This window comes from Syngnathus typhle, linkage group LG9 (assembly GCF_033458585.1).
Source record: "Syngnathus typhle isolate RoL2023-S1 ecotype Sweden linkage group LG9, RoL_Styp_1.0, whole genome shotgun sequence".
Classification (NCBI taxonomy): domain Eukaryota; kingdom Metazoa; phylum Chordata; class Actinopteri; order Syngnathiformes; family Syngnathidae; genus Syngnathus; species Syngnathus typhle.
The window spans coordinates 11,167,532-11,186,362 of NC_083746.1; the positions used below are offsets into that span (position 1 = coordinate 11,167,532).

Below are 18,831 nucleotides of genomic sequence, written 5' to 3' on the forward strand. Positions count from 1 at the left end.
AGAACACCAAGGCCTTGACGTGCAGATGTAACTTCATCGTGTTGATCCCGCTTTATCGACTCGTGTCAATGTTCTTTTATGTTTTGTAACAATTGAAATCGATGCAAATCGGAAGAATGCACTTGAGTTCAACATACAGCGTGAAGCGTTAGCATAGCGTCAATACATTGCCACAGTCCAAATGATGATTGATTGATTGATTGATTGCTGTTGTGTGTATATTGTGCTCATGCTGAATTATGAATCTTTTAAAAACTATAGCTCACGTCAGTCCTTATACAATCGCAACAAACAACCATCCTTTTATGCCTATATTATTGTGTATAATTAGCCGTGATGAAAATAAATGTCAGTCAGTTTGAATGTATCATAAAGTTCAGTACTACTGAATGCTATTTTTTTGTATCCTTTACCATTTTTTGTTGGTGATGTTTTTGCGGAGGATGGAACAGATTAATATCGCCACTTAGGTGTGCCAGGTTAAAGAACAGAGTGATCACACATTCTCACAGCTGATCTATTGAATCCGGACTCCATAATGCAAAGTTTATGAGCAGAATTGCCTTTACCTGAGGTAACAAAGTAATGGAGCTCGTTTTTCTTGTGCTAGGAAAGTGGCGGCAAAATTGCCCACTACCTAATTTCCTTCTATCATAGGAAATCACTCCAGCAACATACGGCTGGGAGAGTTGCTTCACAATCTTCAGTAATTGGGAAATTGCTGCCATTCCTCCAAATGAACCCCAATACACCAAAGTCATTTTGCTTTGTCTGAAAACCATCCACTCCCTCCTGCCTTTTAAATCAGCACTTGTGGGTGCGCCACCAATAACGCTGACACATTTCACCAAGCTCTTGCGGTATTTTATGAGGATGATTCAAGATTAATAATTCATTATTATCACACACTTAAACAGGGGGAGGACAAATGTACACTTTTTAATGAATGAAGGAAGAGAGGGAGGAAAATGGAAAGTGGGAAAGAACTCAAAGAAAGGGTAGTATTGGGAGGAAAGAAAGGAGGGAAGGTGACAAGGATGTTATGGAAGAATAGGAAGAAAACAAGGATGCATAAAAAGATGGTAGAAAGGAAACGGATGGAAATAGAAATGAGATGAAAACAAAAGAAGAAGAAAAAGGAAGGGAGAGTGGAGGATAGGTAGCAAGAAATGTTTTAAAAGAAGGAGAGGAATGGTACAAAACAAAGATGGTCGAAAGGGAATCAAAATCAGAAGTATACGCAGTTTTGCGCAATAATGACGCAGAACGATGCTCTCAATTGTCTACCTTTGACCTTTCAGCATTGACGGAGTTGAGCCAATCGCGTGGCTCGTTGTTGCGAAGCGCTTTCCCGTGTCTCGGAGCTCCCCTCTGATCAACATGGTGAGTCTAGCACCATTCAAAACAATTTACCGCCTACAACATAATAAGAAAAAGTTAGGCTCGACTTTTTGCTCGCTGTTGCTTATTTTTAAGCAAGGGAGTGTGTTTTTATCCTCATTGTGCCAAAATTAATATTCTGGATACTTCGAAAATGCGGATTAGCTTCTCGCGTTAGCATCTTGCTAACGTCCCCGCACACACCGGCCCAAAAGGCTTGGTTAAATCCTGAAAAGTGGTCTTAATCCGACTTTGTTCTGTTCAGAATTCTTCATACTATTTGCAACGGTCAATTTTATCAATGGAACACTTTACATTACAACAAAGATGTATTAATAATACGTGGCGTGGTCTGGATCGTTCAAGATAGCTACGATTCCATGGGTCACCACACACATACACACACTCTGATGCCGGAGTTTATTGTACCTCGTCGGAATTATTGATTTCATGCGGAGTTATCAACATTATTCCTACGCCCATGAGCCTTTGATGACTTCCGAGAGAGTAGGACTTAACTGATCATTTAGAAAAGGTTTAGAAAACCGTTCAAAAACGAAACTCATTTGTAAACAATTGATTGAACCAGTATGTGGTGTTTCCCTCTCTCTTCATTGTAGGCCAATAATGACTAGAGCCAAGCCTTACCTTATCCATGTGTAGTAGCCTCAGGGATCTGTAACCCCTTTTTTGGGCGGTGTGGCTCAGTGGTAGTGTTCGCCTTCAACTCTAAGCTAGTGAGATCAATCCTCAACCCAGGTGACCGTGTGAAACTGACCTCGAGCAAGACACGAGACCCCAATTTGTTCCCAGTGTGGACCGTGCAGTGCCTTGCATGGCAGCAGCAGAAGCCAATCTTTGTGACATCTATTCATTTCCACTCTGGTTCTTTCTAGATGGGACCACCTGGAATACCACCTCATTTCCCTCCAATGGGAATGCCCCCGATGGGGCAACGACCGCCCAGCATGACCCCCATGCCGCCTGGTATTATGCCACCCGGTATGCTGCCATCAATGTCAGCGCCTCCTATGGGACAGGTCAGTCTAGGTTTAGTTGAGCCTTACTGGCACTAGCCAAACAATACCACCACCACCCCCAAATTCACTTGTACAGGTTACACGAACGGTGGAAAATGTTATAAAATGATTTATTTTGGTCTCACTCTTTTTCTGCGTAAAACCTGCCATTGGACTTTTTATATCCACTAGACTGGATACCTGCTGCAGTACAGGGTTTGAGAATTGCGCTATTTCTGGTGTGGAGTTTGTCACCTCGTGCGAGCATCTGCCATCCAGACTCGTGTAATGAAAAGTTTGAACAAGTTGTGTACTGCATGGCGACGCGTTCACAGATCGGATGCAGTGTCATCGCACCATTAACTCACTTGGCACAGGCGCTCTCACGCCACGGCCCCCCTTCCCGTGTCAGCACAGAGCTTTAAGGCCCGGATCTCGGGACTGAAAATGCCAGATGAATATTTTATCCTGTTTCTTTTCACAGATTCAAGGTATGATGCCACCCATGATGGGGATGATGCTGCCTCCTCGCCTGCCAGCTGCAACCGTGCAGCCAACTGGGCCGGTAACGCTTGTCTCTCCTCCGCCTTTCACCATCAGCACGCTGTCTCATCACATTCTCGCGTTTCAAAATAAACCACAAGCCGCGAAGTAACACTTGGGTCGGACACAAATTGCCGCTGTAGACATGCAAAGCCGTTCTTGATTGGAATGACAATGAACACTTTTATTTGCCACTTTTGTTCAGCTGTGAATCACTTTTAATTGAACGAGTAATGTAATTTAATATCTTGGTTGTGAGTGCGAACCAGCATCTTCAGCCAAGCATTAATCAACTCAATTGTGTTGGGATGCGTTGCCCTAATAAGCAACACAATTGCGTTTGTTGAACAATAATTCCGTTGGACGCTGTCATCATTCATCCTTTCCAGACAGCTGCTGTAGTTGACATATTGAACAAAGAGTTGATTAGTCCTTCTTTGTCTTCTCAACAGCCTGGCGTTGACACCCCGGGTGAGTTCTTTAACTTCACCAAAACTCTGATAGTTTATAGTTGACGTCTTGCTAACTTTGTGCTTTTGCTTCAACAGCTGCGCCAGGAACCACCGTAAGTGTCTTGGAGTTGCACTGCACATATTTCAACAAGCCATAACTGCTGAGTTTTTTTAAGCGTCGCGATTTTTAATTTTTTTTTTGCAGAGTACGACAAATGGATCTCCACAGGAAGAGCCGCCGAAGAAGGTTTGTGCATCGGGGCGGACTCGTAAACGGGCAACAAACTTCTGCTGTTGTATTGATGAACTTGTTTTTATCTTAGAAATCGCTGTGGACTGAACACAAATCACTGGATGGAAAAACCTATTACTACAACACGGAGACCAAACAGTCCACCTGGGAAAAACCGGAGGATCTAAAGTCTCCTGCAGAAGTACGCAAATGTTTTATTTATTTTAACCCTCACGGTTTACCTTAAATGTTGAGCCCATTTATTTACCCCCCCCCCCCACACACACACACACACATACACACACAGTTGATTGTGTATCCAAATTGAAACAAGTTTTTCTCTCAAAGCTTTGCTTGTGGTGTGCAATGTTTACCACAAAAGAAATCTTTGTGTCTGTGTCCCTCAGCAAATGTTATCCAAATGTCCTTGGAAAGAGTACAAGTCCGACACGGGGAAGCCGTACTACTACAACTCCCAGACAAAGGAGTCACGATGGACCAAGCCCAAAGAGCTGGAGGATCTGGAAGGTATCACACATCGGCCTTCAATCGTTCTATTATGCCCTCCACAACAAAGCCTGGCGCACGAGTGAAACGCGGCATGCCCCATCGTGTGTTGTTGAAACCAAAAGATCCTAACGGCTTTCTCCTTTTCCCCCCATTTCAGCCATGATTAAAGCTGAGGAGAATGGGTAAGTGCTTCCCGTTTACCTTCACTTGGCACGCCACTCGTCTGTTTCTTTTAACCAGTATTAATCTTGTGATACGATTGTAGGACGACAGAAGTAGCGGCACCTAAAGTCGCCACCGAACCCGCGCCGCAAGTCGAAACCACACAAGTGGCTGCGGCCCCCGTCGTCGAGGCGGAGCCGGTCGAAGTCGTCCCCGAAGAGCAACCGTCTTTGGTGGCCTCACAGCCCACGGCTGAGGTCAAGACCGTCGACGCACCCGTGGCTTCGACGGAGACTGGCGCCCCCGCGGAAGCCCCGGCCAGGTAGAACTCGCTTGCAGTTTGGGTGGTCGCAAATGCTCGCACGTTCTGAGGTTGACATGCTCTTCCCCCGCAGTGATGAAGCCACAAAGGAAGAACTACGTCCAGAAATTCAAAAAAAAGTTTTCAAATGGAACACCAAAGAGGAAGCCAAGCAGGCTTTCAAGGAGCTGCTGAAGGAGAAGGTAAGTGTGGCAAGACTGCTAAAAGAAAAGCATACACTTGGATTTTAAAATGCCAATAATAAGAAATATACAGTGCATTCCTAGTGCACATGTTTTTTTAAGACAGCTTTTTTCTTGGTAGTCATCTAGAGAGAGTTGCGAGTTGTATCACAGACTACTCCAGTACTTGACACTCAGTCCCAAAAGGTCTTGCTGATATGAGCAATGTGCTGTTGATTTTTTTCAGTTTCATTAGTTTTCTACTTCCTATTAATCAGATAAAGTGGCTCCAGTATTAAGTGCTTTAATTTCCAGTCCTTACTAAAAAGTCGTTAAAATGACTGAGGGGAAAAAGGAAAGATTCGATTGAATGTTCTTAATGGGGGACAGCAACGGACAATTAAGTATCTTTTTTTTATTTTTTTTATGGGATTGAGGTTAAGGGGGGCCTTCAGCTATGATGAGTGTCTTGATTTTGAAATGGCAAACGAAATGAGACTGAAGCAACAGCCTCAGTTGCTTCACTTAGTCGAAAGGATTCCAAAAGACGCTGCAACAATTCATCCCGGTGGTCGCCCGCCTGATGTGTTAATCGGCCACATCATCAGCACCACCACCCGGAGGTTGCAGCTGAGCAGCTGATTTTCACCTCCTGTTGTCAGGGGAAAGTGACTCAACACCTCGCAGCCGCGCTTGCTGCTATAATGACTTTCTACTAATTCTACTGCTCAGCGCACAATTTGTAGTGTTGCCATTTTCTGGAAGATCATAATGGTAACGTCTTCCAGATTAGTTTTTATTGGGACCAAGCGAGAGTTAGCCCGACACGCTTCAGTGAGTTGCAATAAGTGCGGCAAGTGTCCAGTGCGTAGAAAACGGATGCCGCAGCACCTCCCTGGGCGAGCGGAAAGGGCGCCTTCATAAATCCCAGCTGACACTTTTTCCCTGAATGACTGCCGCGCCACACCTCTTAAGCCCGCATCTATTAGTCATTATGAAAATGCGGCTCCTGGGGGAGTCCTGCCGCACACCGTCTGAGTCACAACGAGGAACGGCGACAATTGATTTTGTTTCGCATCCACAAAATAAACAGCATATCATTTGGACTTTTGTCATCGGTTTACGACGCTCCTTTCTCCTTGTTTTTCAGGGTGTGTCCTCCAACTCTTCATGGGAACAGGCTATGAAATTGATTATCAATGACCCCCGCTACAGGTGACACATTGTCCTATGAGAGCTTTATCAGGTGTCAACCATACCGATCTTTAATTGTATTTTTTTGTCTCTCAAGCGCTCTCCCCAAGCTGAGTGAGAAGAAGCAAGCCTTTAACGCCTACAAGGTCCAGACGGAGAAGGAAGAAAAAGAGGAGGCCAGGATTAAATACAAAGAGTCCAAAGAAACCTTCCAGAGGTTCTTGGAGAGCCATGAAAAGATGACGTCCACCACCAGATACAAGTATGTTCTCACATAAAAAATAATTCTCCCCCTCATCTGGGTGTATTGATTTGGGGTTCCCTGAATAGTCAAATGTGATGGCAAGGCATCGCCATAGCTTCCACAAAACTCTCCGACATGACCGTTCTCTGTATTTGCAGGAAAGCAGAGCAGATGTTCAACGACCTGGAGGTGTGGAGCTGCGTTCCTGAGAGAGACAGACAGGAGATCTATGAAGATGTCTTGTTTTACCTGGCCAAGAAGGAGAAGGTTTGGATCGCTGTGAAGCATCTCATAAAGCGGCGCCACCCGCTGACTTCCGACTGCCCTTTTGCCACCTTCAGGAGCAAGCCAAGCAGCTGAGAAAGAGGAATTGGGAAGCCCTGAAGAACATTCTGGACAACATGGCCAACGTCACCTACCGCACCACCTGGTCAGAGGCTCAGCAGTACCTGCTTGACAATCCCACCTTTGCTGAGGATGAAGAGCTGCAAAGTATGCATTTTTCTTTCTTGAGTCAACTCTCCACTGTTTGTGAAAGTAAAGGTATTGCTTTGGCGCCATCTTGTGGCAGCATGGTACCAAGGCACTACAGAATGTCCATGCCAGTGGGGATGGGGGCTTTTTCACTTGGCTTCAAGGTTGTGTCCTTATCTCAATCAAGTTGTGAGATGGACCACTGTTTTATTTTTTTTAACTGTGCAAACTATCCTCAGCTATTCACCAAACAATTCAACCTATTGATGCTCAATTATGATGATCCTTTTTTTTGTGCCGGCAGACATGGACAAAGAGGACGCGCTAATTTGCTTTGAGGAGCACATCCGTGCCCTGGAGAAGGAAGAAGAGGAGGACAAGCAGAAGAGTCTTCTGAGGGAGAGGAGGCGTCAGCGCAAGAACAGGGAGTCCTTTCAGGTCAGCTCCTGCTCACTCGCAAAGTCCATCAGGTGCTGAAGTTGCTAAGGTTTTGGGGCCGTACTCTAAGTTGGCGTGTCACTAATACTTGAGTAGTCCAATGAAAAATTTGGGCCAACCAGGTGATTGTTTTTTCCCGGCCAAAACAGCTTATGCATTTTGTCACAGAAATTTCTGGATGAACTCCACGACCACGGCCAGCTTCATTCCATGTCGGCCTGGATGGAGATGTACCCCACCCTGAGCTCGGACATCCGCTTTGCCAACATGCTGGGTCAGCCAGGTAAGACATGGACCGTCATCACACAATGTCTCCAGATGGTCCAACACATCACAATGAGTAGTCCACGTTTCTCTGTGGTTTTCTACAGGCTCCACTCCTCTGGACCTTTTCAAATTCTATGTGGAAGACCTGAAGGCACGATACCACGATGAGAAGAGGATTATCAAAGACATCCTGAAGGTGGCCGCAACTCTGCACCGTGTGCTCATGACGTTGTTGTTGCTTTTTTAACTTGCGTTTTTTTTTTTTTTAATGCTTGGACAGGACAAGAGCTATCTGGTTGAAGTGAACACCAGCTTTGAGGACTTTGGATCCGTCATCAGCTCAGACAAGAGAGCCACCACACTCGATGCCGGAAACATCAAGTTGGCTTTCAACAGTGTAAGCGCTTCTTGACTCAAATTATTGTGTGCTCGGTCAAACGGATTCATTGGGCTAGCAGGATGAAGGTTTGATTTGACTTCTTTGCTCAGTTGCTGGAGAAGGCAGAAGCCAGGGAGCGCGAGCGTGAGAAGGAGGAGGCGAGGAAGATGAAGAGGAAAGAGGCGGCCTTTAAGACCATGCTGAAGCAGGCCACGCCTGCCCTGGAGCCAGAGGACGGGTGGGAAGCCGTGAGTGAATCTTTGGTCGATGTTTGGAAGAAACTACTATTGGCAGAAAACAAACATCCAAAAAAAGGCAGTCATTGCCTCATAATTCTATTTTATTGAAGCCATAAAACATAAAAGCACCCAGGACATTGATTCTCTTGCTTACCACCAGAAAGAGCTCTCTGAGGGTTCTCCTAATAGCATGTTGCCCTTTCCAGGTGAGAGAGAGATTCCTGAAGGAGGCGGCCTTTGAAGACATCACGCTGGAGTCAGAGAGGAAGAGGATCTTCAAGGACTTCATGCATGTTTTGGAGGTGAGTGGGAGTGGAGTGCAAGTGAGAGTGGGCTGACAGTATTAATATTCATTTGAACCAATTCCTACCTTGCCGTTTGACAGCACGAGTGCCAGCATCATCACTCCAAGACCAAGAAGCACTCCAAGAAGTCCAAGAAGCACCACAGGAAGCGATCCCGCTCTCGATCGGTCAGTCCCGGGGTTATATCTGCCAGTTGCCATTTTTTTGAATATCATTCCATGTATCTTCAGGGCTCCGAGTCTGAAGAGGAGGAATACCACAAGAAGAAGAAGCGCTCGGCGTCCAAAACCCCATCGGAGCGCTCCTCCAGTGGCGAGTCCGGTGAGTCGGGAGAACCCGTCTCCTCGCTTGTGACGTGCCCGCTCATCTTCTTTGTTCACCTTTAATCCTAGAGAGAAGCTACAAGAAATCTAAGAAGCACAAGAAGAAGGCCAAAAAGAGACGACATAAGTCTGTAAGTAATTTTAATAAGCGTTCAGTATTTTAGAAAGAAAAAAACAGATTACTGTAATTTTCGGACTATAAATCGCGTTTTCTTTCCATAGTTTGGGTGGGGGGGGACGACTTATACTCAGGAGCGACTTATATACATATACATGTTTGTTTTTTTCACTTTTTTGGGCATTTTATGGCTGGTGCGACTTATACTCCGGTGCGACTTATAGTCCGAAAATTACGGTACATTTTAAGGTGTGTTTTCATCAAGGTGCACTAATGGGACGCTATTTTGTCCATCAGGGCTCACCTGATTCGGACGTAGCTGACAAGAAAGGACGAGACGGCAAGAGGGACAAAGACAACGATAAAGACAAAGACGGGGACAAGGCCCGAGGGAAGTCGCACTCGGACGCCAAGCACAAGTCACCAAAAGGCAAAGCCGCCAAGGAGGAGGTAAACTTTTTTTCCTCTACTCATTCATCTGCAACATGTTGCTTATGATCGAAACAAAGTAAAACATTTTGTTCAAGGAAATGTTCATAACGATTGCTGGTGGGTATTTGCTACTGAGAAAAAAAAAATACTCCACATTAGCAGCTCCAAGCTTCCATTTTCTGCCTGGTCAAAGTGAGCTCAACAGTTTAGTGAACTTTTAAGCTTTTTTTCCCAGGGTGGCTGGGATACGTCAGGAAGTGAATTGAGCGAAGGCGAACTGGAGAAAAGAAGACGAACTTTACTAGAGCAGCTGGATGCGCCGTAATGACATGTTGCATTCCTTTCAAAGGGCATAGCGTTCCCTTCAGGTCTCCGCCGGAATCTCGGACACCGGAGTTTATTTTCCAAGATGTTTGTTAATTCTGTTCAGTCATGCTGGTTGTTGTTGTTTTTTGTGTGGGGGGGGGGGGCTTTGTTTAGTAATTGTTTAGTAACTTTTTTCATCAGCTAAATTTAATTGCCAGTGCCTGCCTCTCAGTAACTACAAAAAAAGTTGCAAAGGAAAGTCTCTTGATTGGATGGATGATTAGACGCTAGCTTTTAATGTAAGACTTCACGTAATAAAGATTTTAACACTTCACAATCAGCATTTTTATGACAACAAATGTAATGTCATGAAAACATTATTTCGTTAGTTCACTTCTGAAAGATGACATTTATTAAATAAAGCAAAATGTTTCAGTTTCTATACATGGTCTTTTTTTTATTCAAAAATATATATTAATATATATTATATATTATATTATATATATTATTTTTGCCTCATATAGTGTACCTATTGAAGTGTCCATGAGGTGTACCTAATCACTGGCCACTTCATTAGGGAAAAAAACTAAAGTGAAAAGTGCCACATCCACCTTCACCTCCTGATTGGCTAGTTGGTCTGTGACGTCACACGACACTCCATTATGTACACTGCCATTTTTAGGTCTACCTAATAACAGGCCACTTCGTTAGGGAAAAATCTTGGCCAAAGTTTAACTGAAAGTGAAAAGTGCCACACCTGGCCTCACCCCCACTTTCTGATTGGCTGTTTGATCTGTGACGTCACTTGGACACTTATTAGGTACACCGCCATTTTCAAGTGTACCTAATAACAGGCCACTTTATTAGGGAAATATGTCAAAGGTCACAGGTGTCAAGCTCTAGTCCTTGGGGCCGCATTCCAATATGTTTTCCAAGATTACCTCGTTAAGTGCACCTGCGTCCTGCAGAACGTGAAAATTAACAAAATCTTTTCACGCAGGTGTTTAACGAGGGTAACTTGGAAAACATTTTGGAACGCGGCCCCTCGAGGGCTGGAGGTCAACACCCCTGGTTTAAGTGAAAAGTGCCATACCTGTCCTCACATATTAGGGGAGCGCTATACCTGGGGGGGCGCATGTGACCCTGGGGAACAGGCTTTTTTTTTGGCAGCACTAGAATAAAGTGTAATTGCGCATCTGCTACAGCAGGGGGCAGTGACACTCATTGTTACTTCTGTCACGTTTGCAACAGTGCAACATTTTACGACTTACAAGACAAGTTAGGATAGTCACGGTGGGGAGGGGGGGGGGCGCAAATAGTTTTCTTCTTGCTAGGGGGGGGGCGTAACAGAAAATAATTGAGAAGCACTGCATTAGGTACACCACCATTTTCAGGTGTGCCTAATAACAGGCCACTTCATTCGGGAAAAATCAGGCCCAAGCTTAAGTGAAAAGTGCTACACCTGCCCTCACCCCCACTTTGATTGGCTGGTTGATCTGTGACATCACAGAGACACTCCATTAGGTACACCGCCATTTTCAGGTGTACCTAATAACTGCATTTTTTTGGTACGTGTCAAGAATTTTTGTGGCCATTCTATGTAAGAAAAAAACAAGGATTCCATAGTACAATGTAAATTGTTTATTTGATCATTTTTATTGGAAATGTAACATCTCCTAGTTTTCAAAACAAACCACAGAAAAAGTTAATTTGCAGTGAGCGCAAAAATATCTAAAATACATTTCTGGTAATTGTAACCATGGCAGTCTTTCCAGTTCATTGGGAGGGACTTGTGTGTGTTTAAGTAGGTTATCCCCACCATAAAGTTGCCCTCAGAAATTGAGTCATAAGCATACTCGGTCGTTCCTGGCTGCATTTGGCTTTAAATATACACACAAAATCAAACTATAAGTTACAAAAGAACATTCAAGTTGTAGAGCACAAGGCAAAGGTTTCAACATTATATACAATTTTAATAATCATCTAGTCGTGTGACTTCAGTACAAAACAAAACCGTTTGTAGCAAAAACTGTACAGTTGGGAAACATTTTCTTGCCTTTTCTTTCCAGGTATGAGATGACAGTAACTTCAGTGGTCATAGAATGAACATTTGATAGACGCAGTCTTAGGAATGATGCGTACATGTTTACAAAATGAAAATCATATCCAGTTGACATCAGGCTCTAAACTTGGCAGGAACGATCATGCTTGATATGACTGAATATCATGCAACAAGACTTTAGTGGAACATTGTAATAAAAAAGTAAAGCACTCATGATTACATGAGATTTTATTTAGAAAAATTTCAATTTTCGAATCATACTACAAAACCAAAGTCAGTGAGCGCAGGGAAGCAACAATTGTATTAGAAAGTAATTTGAGGTCATAAATTTACAGGAGAATAAAATTCAAAATTGTTTTTTTTGGCAATGCTTCACTTTTTTTTTGTACAAAATGCGACTAAATTGTCATGTTGTGGACATTATTTTCCTTTTTTTTAAATATAATCATTCATTTCACTTTGATTGCTTGGAAAAAAATAAAATTGGTATAATGGCCTAGATTGGAGAACGAGTTAGCCATTGGGAACTAGAGAGCGCTAAAGCCATTTTGTCATCGACGTCCAAACAGCCATCAAACGTCTACTATTGCACGCTTAAAACATTCAGATGTACTGGCACCCAACCTAAATAACGGCACGAGTTTCAGACAGTGGACCGCCCCCTAGGAGTGGAACTACACATTGATTTGAATCAGTATTCTTCTTAAAAATGTCTATTAATTTCTACTCATTTTAAAAAAGTTGAAAAAATTCTTATTAAATATTTCATCTTAAATATTTCAGACACCTCAAAAACACATTTTTAAAATTAATTTGTGTATCTTAAAATGGGCAAAAATATTTTCTTTTGAGTGTCAAGATTTGGGCAGTATTCCATTGAAAAATGGGCAGTTTCTCTGCAAAATGTTGCACTTGAAAATTCCCGCCCAAGTGTTGACCATTCTTCAAGGTGTTCAAGCCACCAGAAATATTTGGCCACTGAATTTCGGTACCGAACCGACAAAACTGAAGCTAGTTCGCTCTCGTGCTGCACTTCTTCCCTGTCCACGCCCTTCGATTGGAATTGCTTCAATGCAAAACACACCTGAATTAAAGTTTAGGCACTTTTTGTTTCTATGAGCAGTCCAGGTCCTTCATACATATTCCTTATATATTATCCTGAAGACATATCTATGTGTATATACACACATAGATAAACAGAACCGATTGCCATTTGTTCACTTTCTTTTCATGTTCTCAACTTAATCCCAATCCAACCTGCTTGCAACATTGCGTCTGTCCCTCTGCTGTCCTCACAATGGCTATCATCATAAACATTCATCATCATCATCATTTGGCGAGCAAATAAATGCTCTAACGGCTCATGAAGCCGTTGGAGCACTTTTATGAAATCTTTCCGATGCGTTGAATTAGGCTTTCATGTCCATACCTCGTCCTTGTTAACCTTAACCTGAACACTTGCTGCTGTCCCCCCCTTTGTCCATCCATCTGTCCGTCGATCACACAACCACCTCACCGTTGTTGAGTGGTCGCAGATTCTGGTCGTCGAAGCGCCTCCGGACGCTGCGGCGCACGGCGTCCGCTCGCCTGTAAGGCTGATTGCGAAGATCTGCGAAGAGCACGCCGAGGAAAACAGAAGAGACTGTCAGTCGGCCAGCAGGGGGCACTTGAATCACAGTTTTAGTGAGATGGCAGTGCTGGCAGCCTATCTGTCTGCCCGTCTAAGTACCTGTCTGTCAGTTGAATCTTTCGATTTATTGTTAGATCCGTCTGTCTGTCCATCTGCCTCTTAATTTGCTCTCTCATTTCTTTCGGTCTGTCCGTCTGTCTGTTCGTCAAAGCAGCACTAGGCAGCCGGCAGCATTTGTTTACTTGTTATGCGTGAGACTACAGCGCAGCAAAAATGACTTTTTAAGATGCATCCTCCACTTTTATCGCATCTCTAAGAGTACCTCACTAAAAATACGTGCTTTCCAGGTTACAATGAACGAGTTTGCACAGAACTTTGAGGACAAAGTGGCATGTATAGAAGCACAAGCGTTTCTTTGGTGGGCGGCAAGCAAGCAGTGCGCGTGAAAAGCTTGGAGGTAAACAAAGAGATTCCTTGCCAGGTTTGGGACACATCCACCACTAGCTTGGAGCTACCCGACGACTTTCTGAGCCTCGAGTAGACATTGGGAAACTTAGTAATGTTACTCCTCTTTAGGGCTGGACAAAGAGAAAACAAAACGGGAGGTTACCAAAATGCACCTCGGCGCGGCAGCGAAAGCTAAAGCGTGCAAAAAATGAAGCAGGAGGATGCTAACTGGTCACTTAAAGATGGTGGAGAAGCTCCGCACGCTTTTGTTTTGCTGCATTTTTTTTTTTCAATGTCTTTGCAGAGAGGCTGCCAGCAAAATACACACTATTAAAAAAACATTGTTAAAGTTCATGCATTAGGCAAAAGAAAATATCACTGGAAAATAATTGCATGCATCATTTCTAGGTAAGTAGCTCGTGAACACACAATGTAGGAAAAATAAAATTCTCGCATGCAATGGGCAAAATGTGGACAGATTTTTTTTTTCCAAATAATTTATTAGTGACAATTACCATAATTAGAAAAATATTGTGAAATGTTGAAAATCTATTTTTGTGTTTTTCACCTAAATAGAAGATTATACTGTGTTTGTTACAGTTATAATTATCATTATTCACTAAAAATAGAACAAAATCCGAATGTATGGTGAGAGCATTGAGCTAGCTGTAATTTAAATGTTGATTCAAATCAACTCTGTTGGGGAATGATGAAATGGTGAAAATTAGAAGGGGATACATGACATCATGCTGGGGTGGACCTTCCCCAAAACCTTGTGATCAGGACACAGTAGCCACACCCCCCAAAAGACACACGGACACGGGCGTCACCATGTGAAAGTTAGTCGGCGTGCAAGGTTGTGGGAGGAGCAAAGGGGAGGAGAAGGGGAGCGTTCCGGCAACCTTGTCGTTTTTGTGCCAGAGAGTTCTACAAGCTCAGTAATGGTACTCCTCATTGAGGGCGGGCTCGCAGAAGAACCGAGAGCCGCGCTTGGCGGTGCGGGCGGTAAAGGGCACCGTCTTCAACACTGCGTCCACGACGACCACAAAACAGACAAACAGGACAAGGCAAGACAAAGACACAATAGAAGAGAAGCAGATTTCTACAGCAGCTTGACATTGTTAGCACAAAGCATTGACACGGGGGGGAAATCATTTCATCCATTGCTGAGTTTGTAAATGAGAACCGGCGCTATTTTTTTTTTATGGTGACAGACGCAATGTCAGGTTTAAAAAAAGATGCCACAAAATGGTGGCAAAACAATACACATGTAGTCGTCGCTTAATATCACGCAATTCTTTGTACATGAGCAAACATCAGCAAAGGATGAAATCATCCCCAAACTGGAGCCAGCGTTCAGCATTAGGCGGCCAGTTAATGCTGCTGCTAAATTGCTACAGCGTCATCATTATCCTCACATCAACATTACAACAAGTTTTACCAGTGCATGTCTAGTCAGCGGCCAGAATATTAGGTACACAAACACACCGCAGGAACTCAGTATTTTTTCCTCGATAATGATTCATTTGCTCAGAGTTAGTCACAGCGTCGGCCACGTGTTACGAAACAATGGCAAAGTAGCTCAGCGACAACATCGACGACACTTCAGCGTGTTACTGGATTAGTTTAGCTCCGTTCACGATGAAACATCTGATAGCTGCTTTGGAAGCTTTTTACCAAAGAGCCCCTTCATGCAGGTTGTGAGCAAAAGCACACGTATGTGCGACAACGACGAGCGAGCAAGGTGCGGTCGGCTGCGATTACCCGTGATGATGTCCTCGATGGCGCCGTCTTTGCCTTCGTATACATGGCGGCTGTCTTTGACTTGCTTCTTCCGCAGTTCCTGGATCAGCTCCTGCTGTTGCCTTTTGTTCTTATGGGATGGAGACTGAGGACAACACACATGTACTCATCAGAGCATTTAAGCGGAAGCAGCAGGTGGCTGGTCCACAACTCATCAGCAGGACTTACCTTCTGTTCTTCCTGCCTCAGGGCCTCTTGTTCCAAAAGTCTTTCCATCAGAAGCTGCTGTTGCCTCTTCCTTTGCTCGTTGTCCTCTTCGGCTTGCTGAGGAGATTCCCGTGAGGGTGCAAGTAAATCACGAGAACTCCGGCGCGTTCATAAGATGGATGGAAGGTGCTCACCCTGTAGGCCTTGACAAAGCGAACAAAGACGGGGAAGAAGACGGAGGGAGGCGTGGTTTTGGAACTCTCGCCGTAGAACTTGACGGCTTCGTCAAAGGCGTCCTGGAAACAAACACGAGGGCGTCGGCGGCAGCTCGAGTTTACCGCGCGCGTGCGCTCGTCGCACCTGCGCGATCTTGGCGTCGTCCTGCAGCTTCTTCAGCTTGCTCTCGTTGTGCGCGATGAAGTCCTTGAGCATGGTGTTGTGGCCGTGCATGCTGTACTCCCTCTTGGTCAGCTCCATGCCTCTCTGAAGCTCCTTCACGTCCAGCAGGACGTTGTCCAGCGACACTGCAGAGCGCAGGAGATGTCGGTGGGATTCCCCACAAGCTGGCTCGCTCACCCACCTGCTGCTGCTTTCTCCACATAGTGCAGCTCGTTGTAGAAGCAGGAAACCTGCGTGTATTTCTCCTTCACCACGTTAGCGATGTAGTGCAACAGCGTGATCTTGCGGTCTGTCGATTTTGTGTCGAGCAGCTGCAAAGCCAAAGGAAACAGTTATAATAGATGTGGCCCGCGTCGTCAGAATGAAGCCGGGCTGAAACTGACCAGGTCCAAACTTTGCAGCTTGAACCCGTACACTGCTCCTCTTTTGCTGCTGTTCATGTAGTTTCCCAGCGCTAAAATAATCTGCAGGGGAGAAGAAAGTGGCACCAATTGTCAAATGCAGCCCGGGCACAGTGGAGAACAAGGCAAGATGATATCAGCCACAGCTCACGTGCCTCTAGAATTTTCTTTAGCTTCTGCGATGACTTGATGGACACCGATGCTGCAATGACTGCATGAAGTTGCTGTGAGAAAGCAGAAGGTAAAATCTAGGCCATGGTGGGGAAAAAATGAAATAAAATAAAAAACACTATCAACCGGCGTGAGCATCTGGATGCTCTCGACAAAGTTGCCGATGAAGGCCATGATGGTCATCTTCTGCATGAGCCGCTCGATCTTGCTGAACTGCATCATGAAGCGGTCCTCATCCGTCAGGCTCTCCAGCGGCTTGCGCTCCTTCTCGAACTGACGCAACGACTTGACCTCGTTCTCCGTGGGCTGGAAGCGCATCAGGCACTCCACAAAGTCCACAGGCAGAGTGCGCAGGTCGAACCTGAAAGGCACAAGACGGGAGTTGGCCACCAGAGCTTAAGAAGAATCAACTTTGGACTCACATCTGAATGGCCTTGCATATCTCTTCAGGTGCCTTGCCCACTTTCCTCAGCGTGATGGCCAAGTTCTTTGCTCTGTTGGAGTCCAACAACGTCACCTTGTTGGGTCCCTTCTGGATCACCTGCTTGCTCATGGTCAGCTCCACCGCCTGGCCTTGGGCTTTGGTCTTGAACATCTCCTCGAACTCATCCACGTTCAGGTCCTGGGAGGCCCACTGACACATTTAGAAGAGGAGGGAGGGAGGGGAGGTCCCGGGTTCACGCTCACCTCGAGTATCCTCTCGTCGTCGATCTCGTTGAAGACGGTCCCGTTGATCTGGTTGGGTTTCAGGGCCACCCAGTTGAAGACGGGCATGCGGAACTTGGTTTTGATGGGCTTCTTGATCTTAACCGCTGGACGGGACACAAGGAGTCAAGTGAGAATCGCAAATGAGTCTGCTCACACGTGCGTGTAGGCCAGTTGGGGACAGGCTCGATGAATCGGGGAGTGAACATGCTCAGTGGCTAACTCTTGGATGTTTCTTCACTCCATACATTAATATCATTCTGCCTGTTTATTGACGCTGAGTCAATGCTGACCTTTAGTTTAAGTGGCACTGATGAGCAGATAGATGAGGAGAAAGCTTTCTATCATCTGCTTTACATATCAGGTGAGTGTGTGGGAGGGAGCATGCTACAGACACAGAAACACAACTCCACCAACATGCAGATCATTTGAAACTTGGTATTTTCTTAGTTTTGACATGAAATCGTATTGGGGTGATAAGACCGAGAAATTGCGCCTCAATTTGCTCAAATTTCCACAAATGTTGATACACGTGGGCTCTTAGCCAACATAAATAAATGTCTGGAAAGTCCAAGAAATTACCAATTTCAAAGCATGTGGGCAAGAAGGAGAAACAAGGGCTTTGAAAAAATAAGCAGAGAAAGAAACCTACAAAAAAGTTTGATGGGTCCTTCTGGTTGGCAGAAAAAGAAAATGCAAAGATAACATTGAGAAGAAGTTGAGAAGAAAACAGAGAAAAAAATAAAACATTTCTTCTGAGACATTTGATGTATCTCCATCCACTTGAGGAAGCTTACCGGCCAAACCCGAGTTGATAATAACAGTGGGGGTCCCGCAGCCGGGCAGCGGAGGAGCAGCAGGAGGTGGCGGGGGCGGCGGGGGAGGTGACAGGCCTGACGAGGCACAAAGTGGAAGTGGGGGAGCGGGCGGAGGTGGTGGCGGAGGAGGAGGTGGTGGTGGCGGCGCCGGCGCAGGAGGGCTCAACGTTGGGCCGTTGGGAACTGGAACGAGAAGCGGCTAAATATACAGAGGCGAGATCAAGCTCGTTATCTCACGATGTTTGTCTACCTGAGCCGCTCTCTGGCGGAGGAGCCACCTCGCCTCCCACATGGGTCGGATTGCCGACGCCGTTTCCGCCCGCGGCACTGCCTTCCGCGCCGGAGGCCGGAACAATGCAGATGTCGCCGTTCCCTCGTTTGTGGATCCGGATGGTGCCCTGCTTCTCCAGCTCGTGGATCTTCTTCTCCAGGTGACTCTGCCGCTGGATGGCCTCGTCTTTCTCCTTCAAGATCTGTCGCAGCGAATGCAGCTTCCCGCTGCTGTCTTTGTAGGCTTCCTGTATGAATGCGGTAGAAGATTCTGGATCTAGAATTGACTCCAGCCATTTTTCTTTTCTAAGTTCATCGTCAGACCTTCATGCCTTCCAGATCCTTATTTGTCTGCATGAGCTGCTTCTCCAGCTCCACAATCTTGGCCATGGCTTCATTCTCTGCATCCAGCAGCTTCTCTGTCAACTGGAGGAAGAAAAATCGGCACAAAGACGTCAGGCGTTTTTCTATCGATTGG

General features: G+C 45.3%; 2 protein-coding genes across 5 annotated transcripts in view; one reads left to right on the plus strand and one right to left on the minus strand.

The window, feature by feature from the left end:
• The first annotated feature begins 1,223 nt into the window (after nucleotides 1-1,223).
• On the plus strand, nucleotides 1,224-9,940 carry prpf40a (PRP40 pre-mRNA processing factor 40 homolog A). Of its 2 annotated transcripts, none has more exons than XM_061286492.1 (26): nucleotides 1,224-1,383; nucleotides 2,277-2,420; nucleotides 2,884-2,964; nucleotides 3,332-3,413; nucleotides 3,491-3,507; nucleotides 3,600-3,641; nucleotides 3,718-3,828; nucleotides 4,034-4,154; nucleotides 4,294-4,318; nucleotides 4,402-4,620; nucleotides 4,694-4,802; nucleotides 5,932-5,996; nucleotides 6,073-6,237; nucleotides 6,378-6,486; nucleotides 6,561-6,711; nucleotides 6,998-7,131; nucleotides 7,300-7,414; nucleotides 7,503-7,594; nucleotides 7,679-7,795; nucleotides 7,888-8,025; nucleotides 8,223-8,318; nucleotides 8,402-8,488; nucleotides 8,552-8,642; nucleotides 8,714-8,775; nucleotides 9,060-9,212; nucleotides 9,430-9,940. In XM_061286492.1, exons 1-26 carry the CDS (start codon nucleotides 1,381-1,383, stop codon nucleotides 9,517-9,519), a joined length of 2,619 nt encoding a protein of 872 aa, XP_061142476.1. In that variant the 5' UTR covers nucleotides 1,224-1,380; the 3' UTR covers nucleotides 9,520-9,940. The 2 variants fall into 2 exon arrangements, with proteins under 2 accessions (XP_061142476.1, XP_061142477.1); XM_061286493.1 differs by having other exon boundaries at nucleotides 3,395-3,413.
• A 1,186-nt stretch (nucleotides 9,941-11,126) lies between these two features.
• Nucleotides 11,127-18,831, minus strand: part of fmnl2a (formin-like 2a) — a 28,074-nt gene continuing 20,369 nt past the window's right edge. Inside the window, exons 14-28 of one of the 3 annotated variants that reach the window (XM_061286490.1) lie at nucleotides 18,678-18,779; nucleotides 18,334-18,601; nucleotides 18,063-18,266; nucleotides 17,248-17,372; nucleotides 16,983-17,182; nucleotides 16,687-16,921; nucleotides 16,545-16,613; nucleotides 16,372-16,452; nucleotides 16,170-16,299; nucleotides 15,950-16,113; nucleotides 15,784-15,885; nucleotides 15,611-15,706; nucleotides 15,404-15,527; nucleotides 13,671-13,770; nucleotides 11,127-13,171 (exon numbers count right to left, since the gene is read on the minus strand). In XM_061286490.1, coding sequence (XP_061142474.1) covers nucleotide 13,171; nucleotides 13,671-13,770; nucleotides 15,404-15,527; nucleotides 15,611-15,706; nucleotides 15,784-15,885; nucleotides 15,950-16,113; nucleotides 16,170-16,299; nucleotides 16,372-16,452; nucleotides 16,545-16,613; nucleotides 16,687-16,921; nucleotides 16,983-17,182; nucleotides 17,248-17,372; nucleotides 18,063-18,266; nucleotides 18,334-18,601; nucleotides 18,678-18,779 — 2,001 coding nt within the window. In that variant the 3' untranslated portion in view covers nucleotides 11,127-13,170. Of the gene's footprint in view, nucleotides 13,172-13,670; nucleotides 13,771-14,541; nucleotides 14,667-15,403; nucleotides 15,528-15,610; nucleotides 15,707-15,783; nucleotides 15,886-15,949; nucleotides 16,114-16,169; nucleotides 16,300-16,371; nucleotides 16,453-16,544; nucleotides 16,614-16,686; nucleotides 16,922-16,982; nucleotides 17,183-17,247; nucleotides 17,373-18,062; nucleotides 18,267-18,333; nucleotides 18,602-18,677; nucleotides 18,780-18,831 lie in introns of all 3 variants that reach the window. The other 2 variants (XM_061286491.1, XM_061286488.1) reach the window with 2 other exon arrangements.

Bases quoted from the DNA above. Each gene is read 5' to 3' on its own strand.
- prpf40a (XM_061286492.1), top strand. The intron at 5,997-6,072 runs GTGACACATTGT...TTGTCTCTCAAG, and splicing joins ATCAATGACCCCCGCTACAG to CGCTCTCCCCAAGCTGAGTG. The intron at 6,487-6,560 runs GTTTGGATCGCT...TGCCACCTTCAG, and splicing joins ACCTGGCCAAGAAGGAGAAG to GAGCAAGCCAAGCAGCTGAG.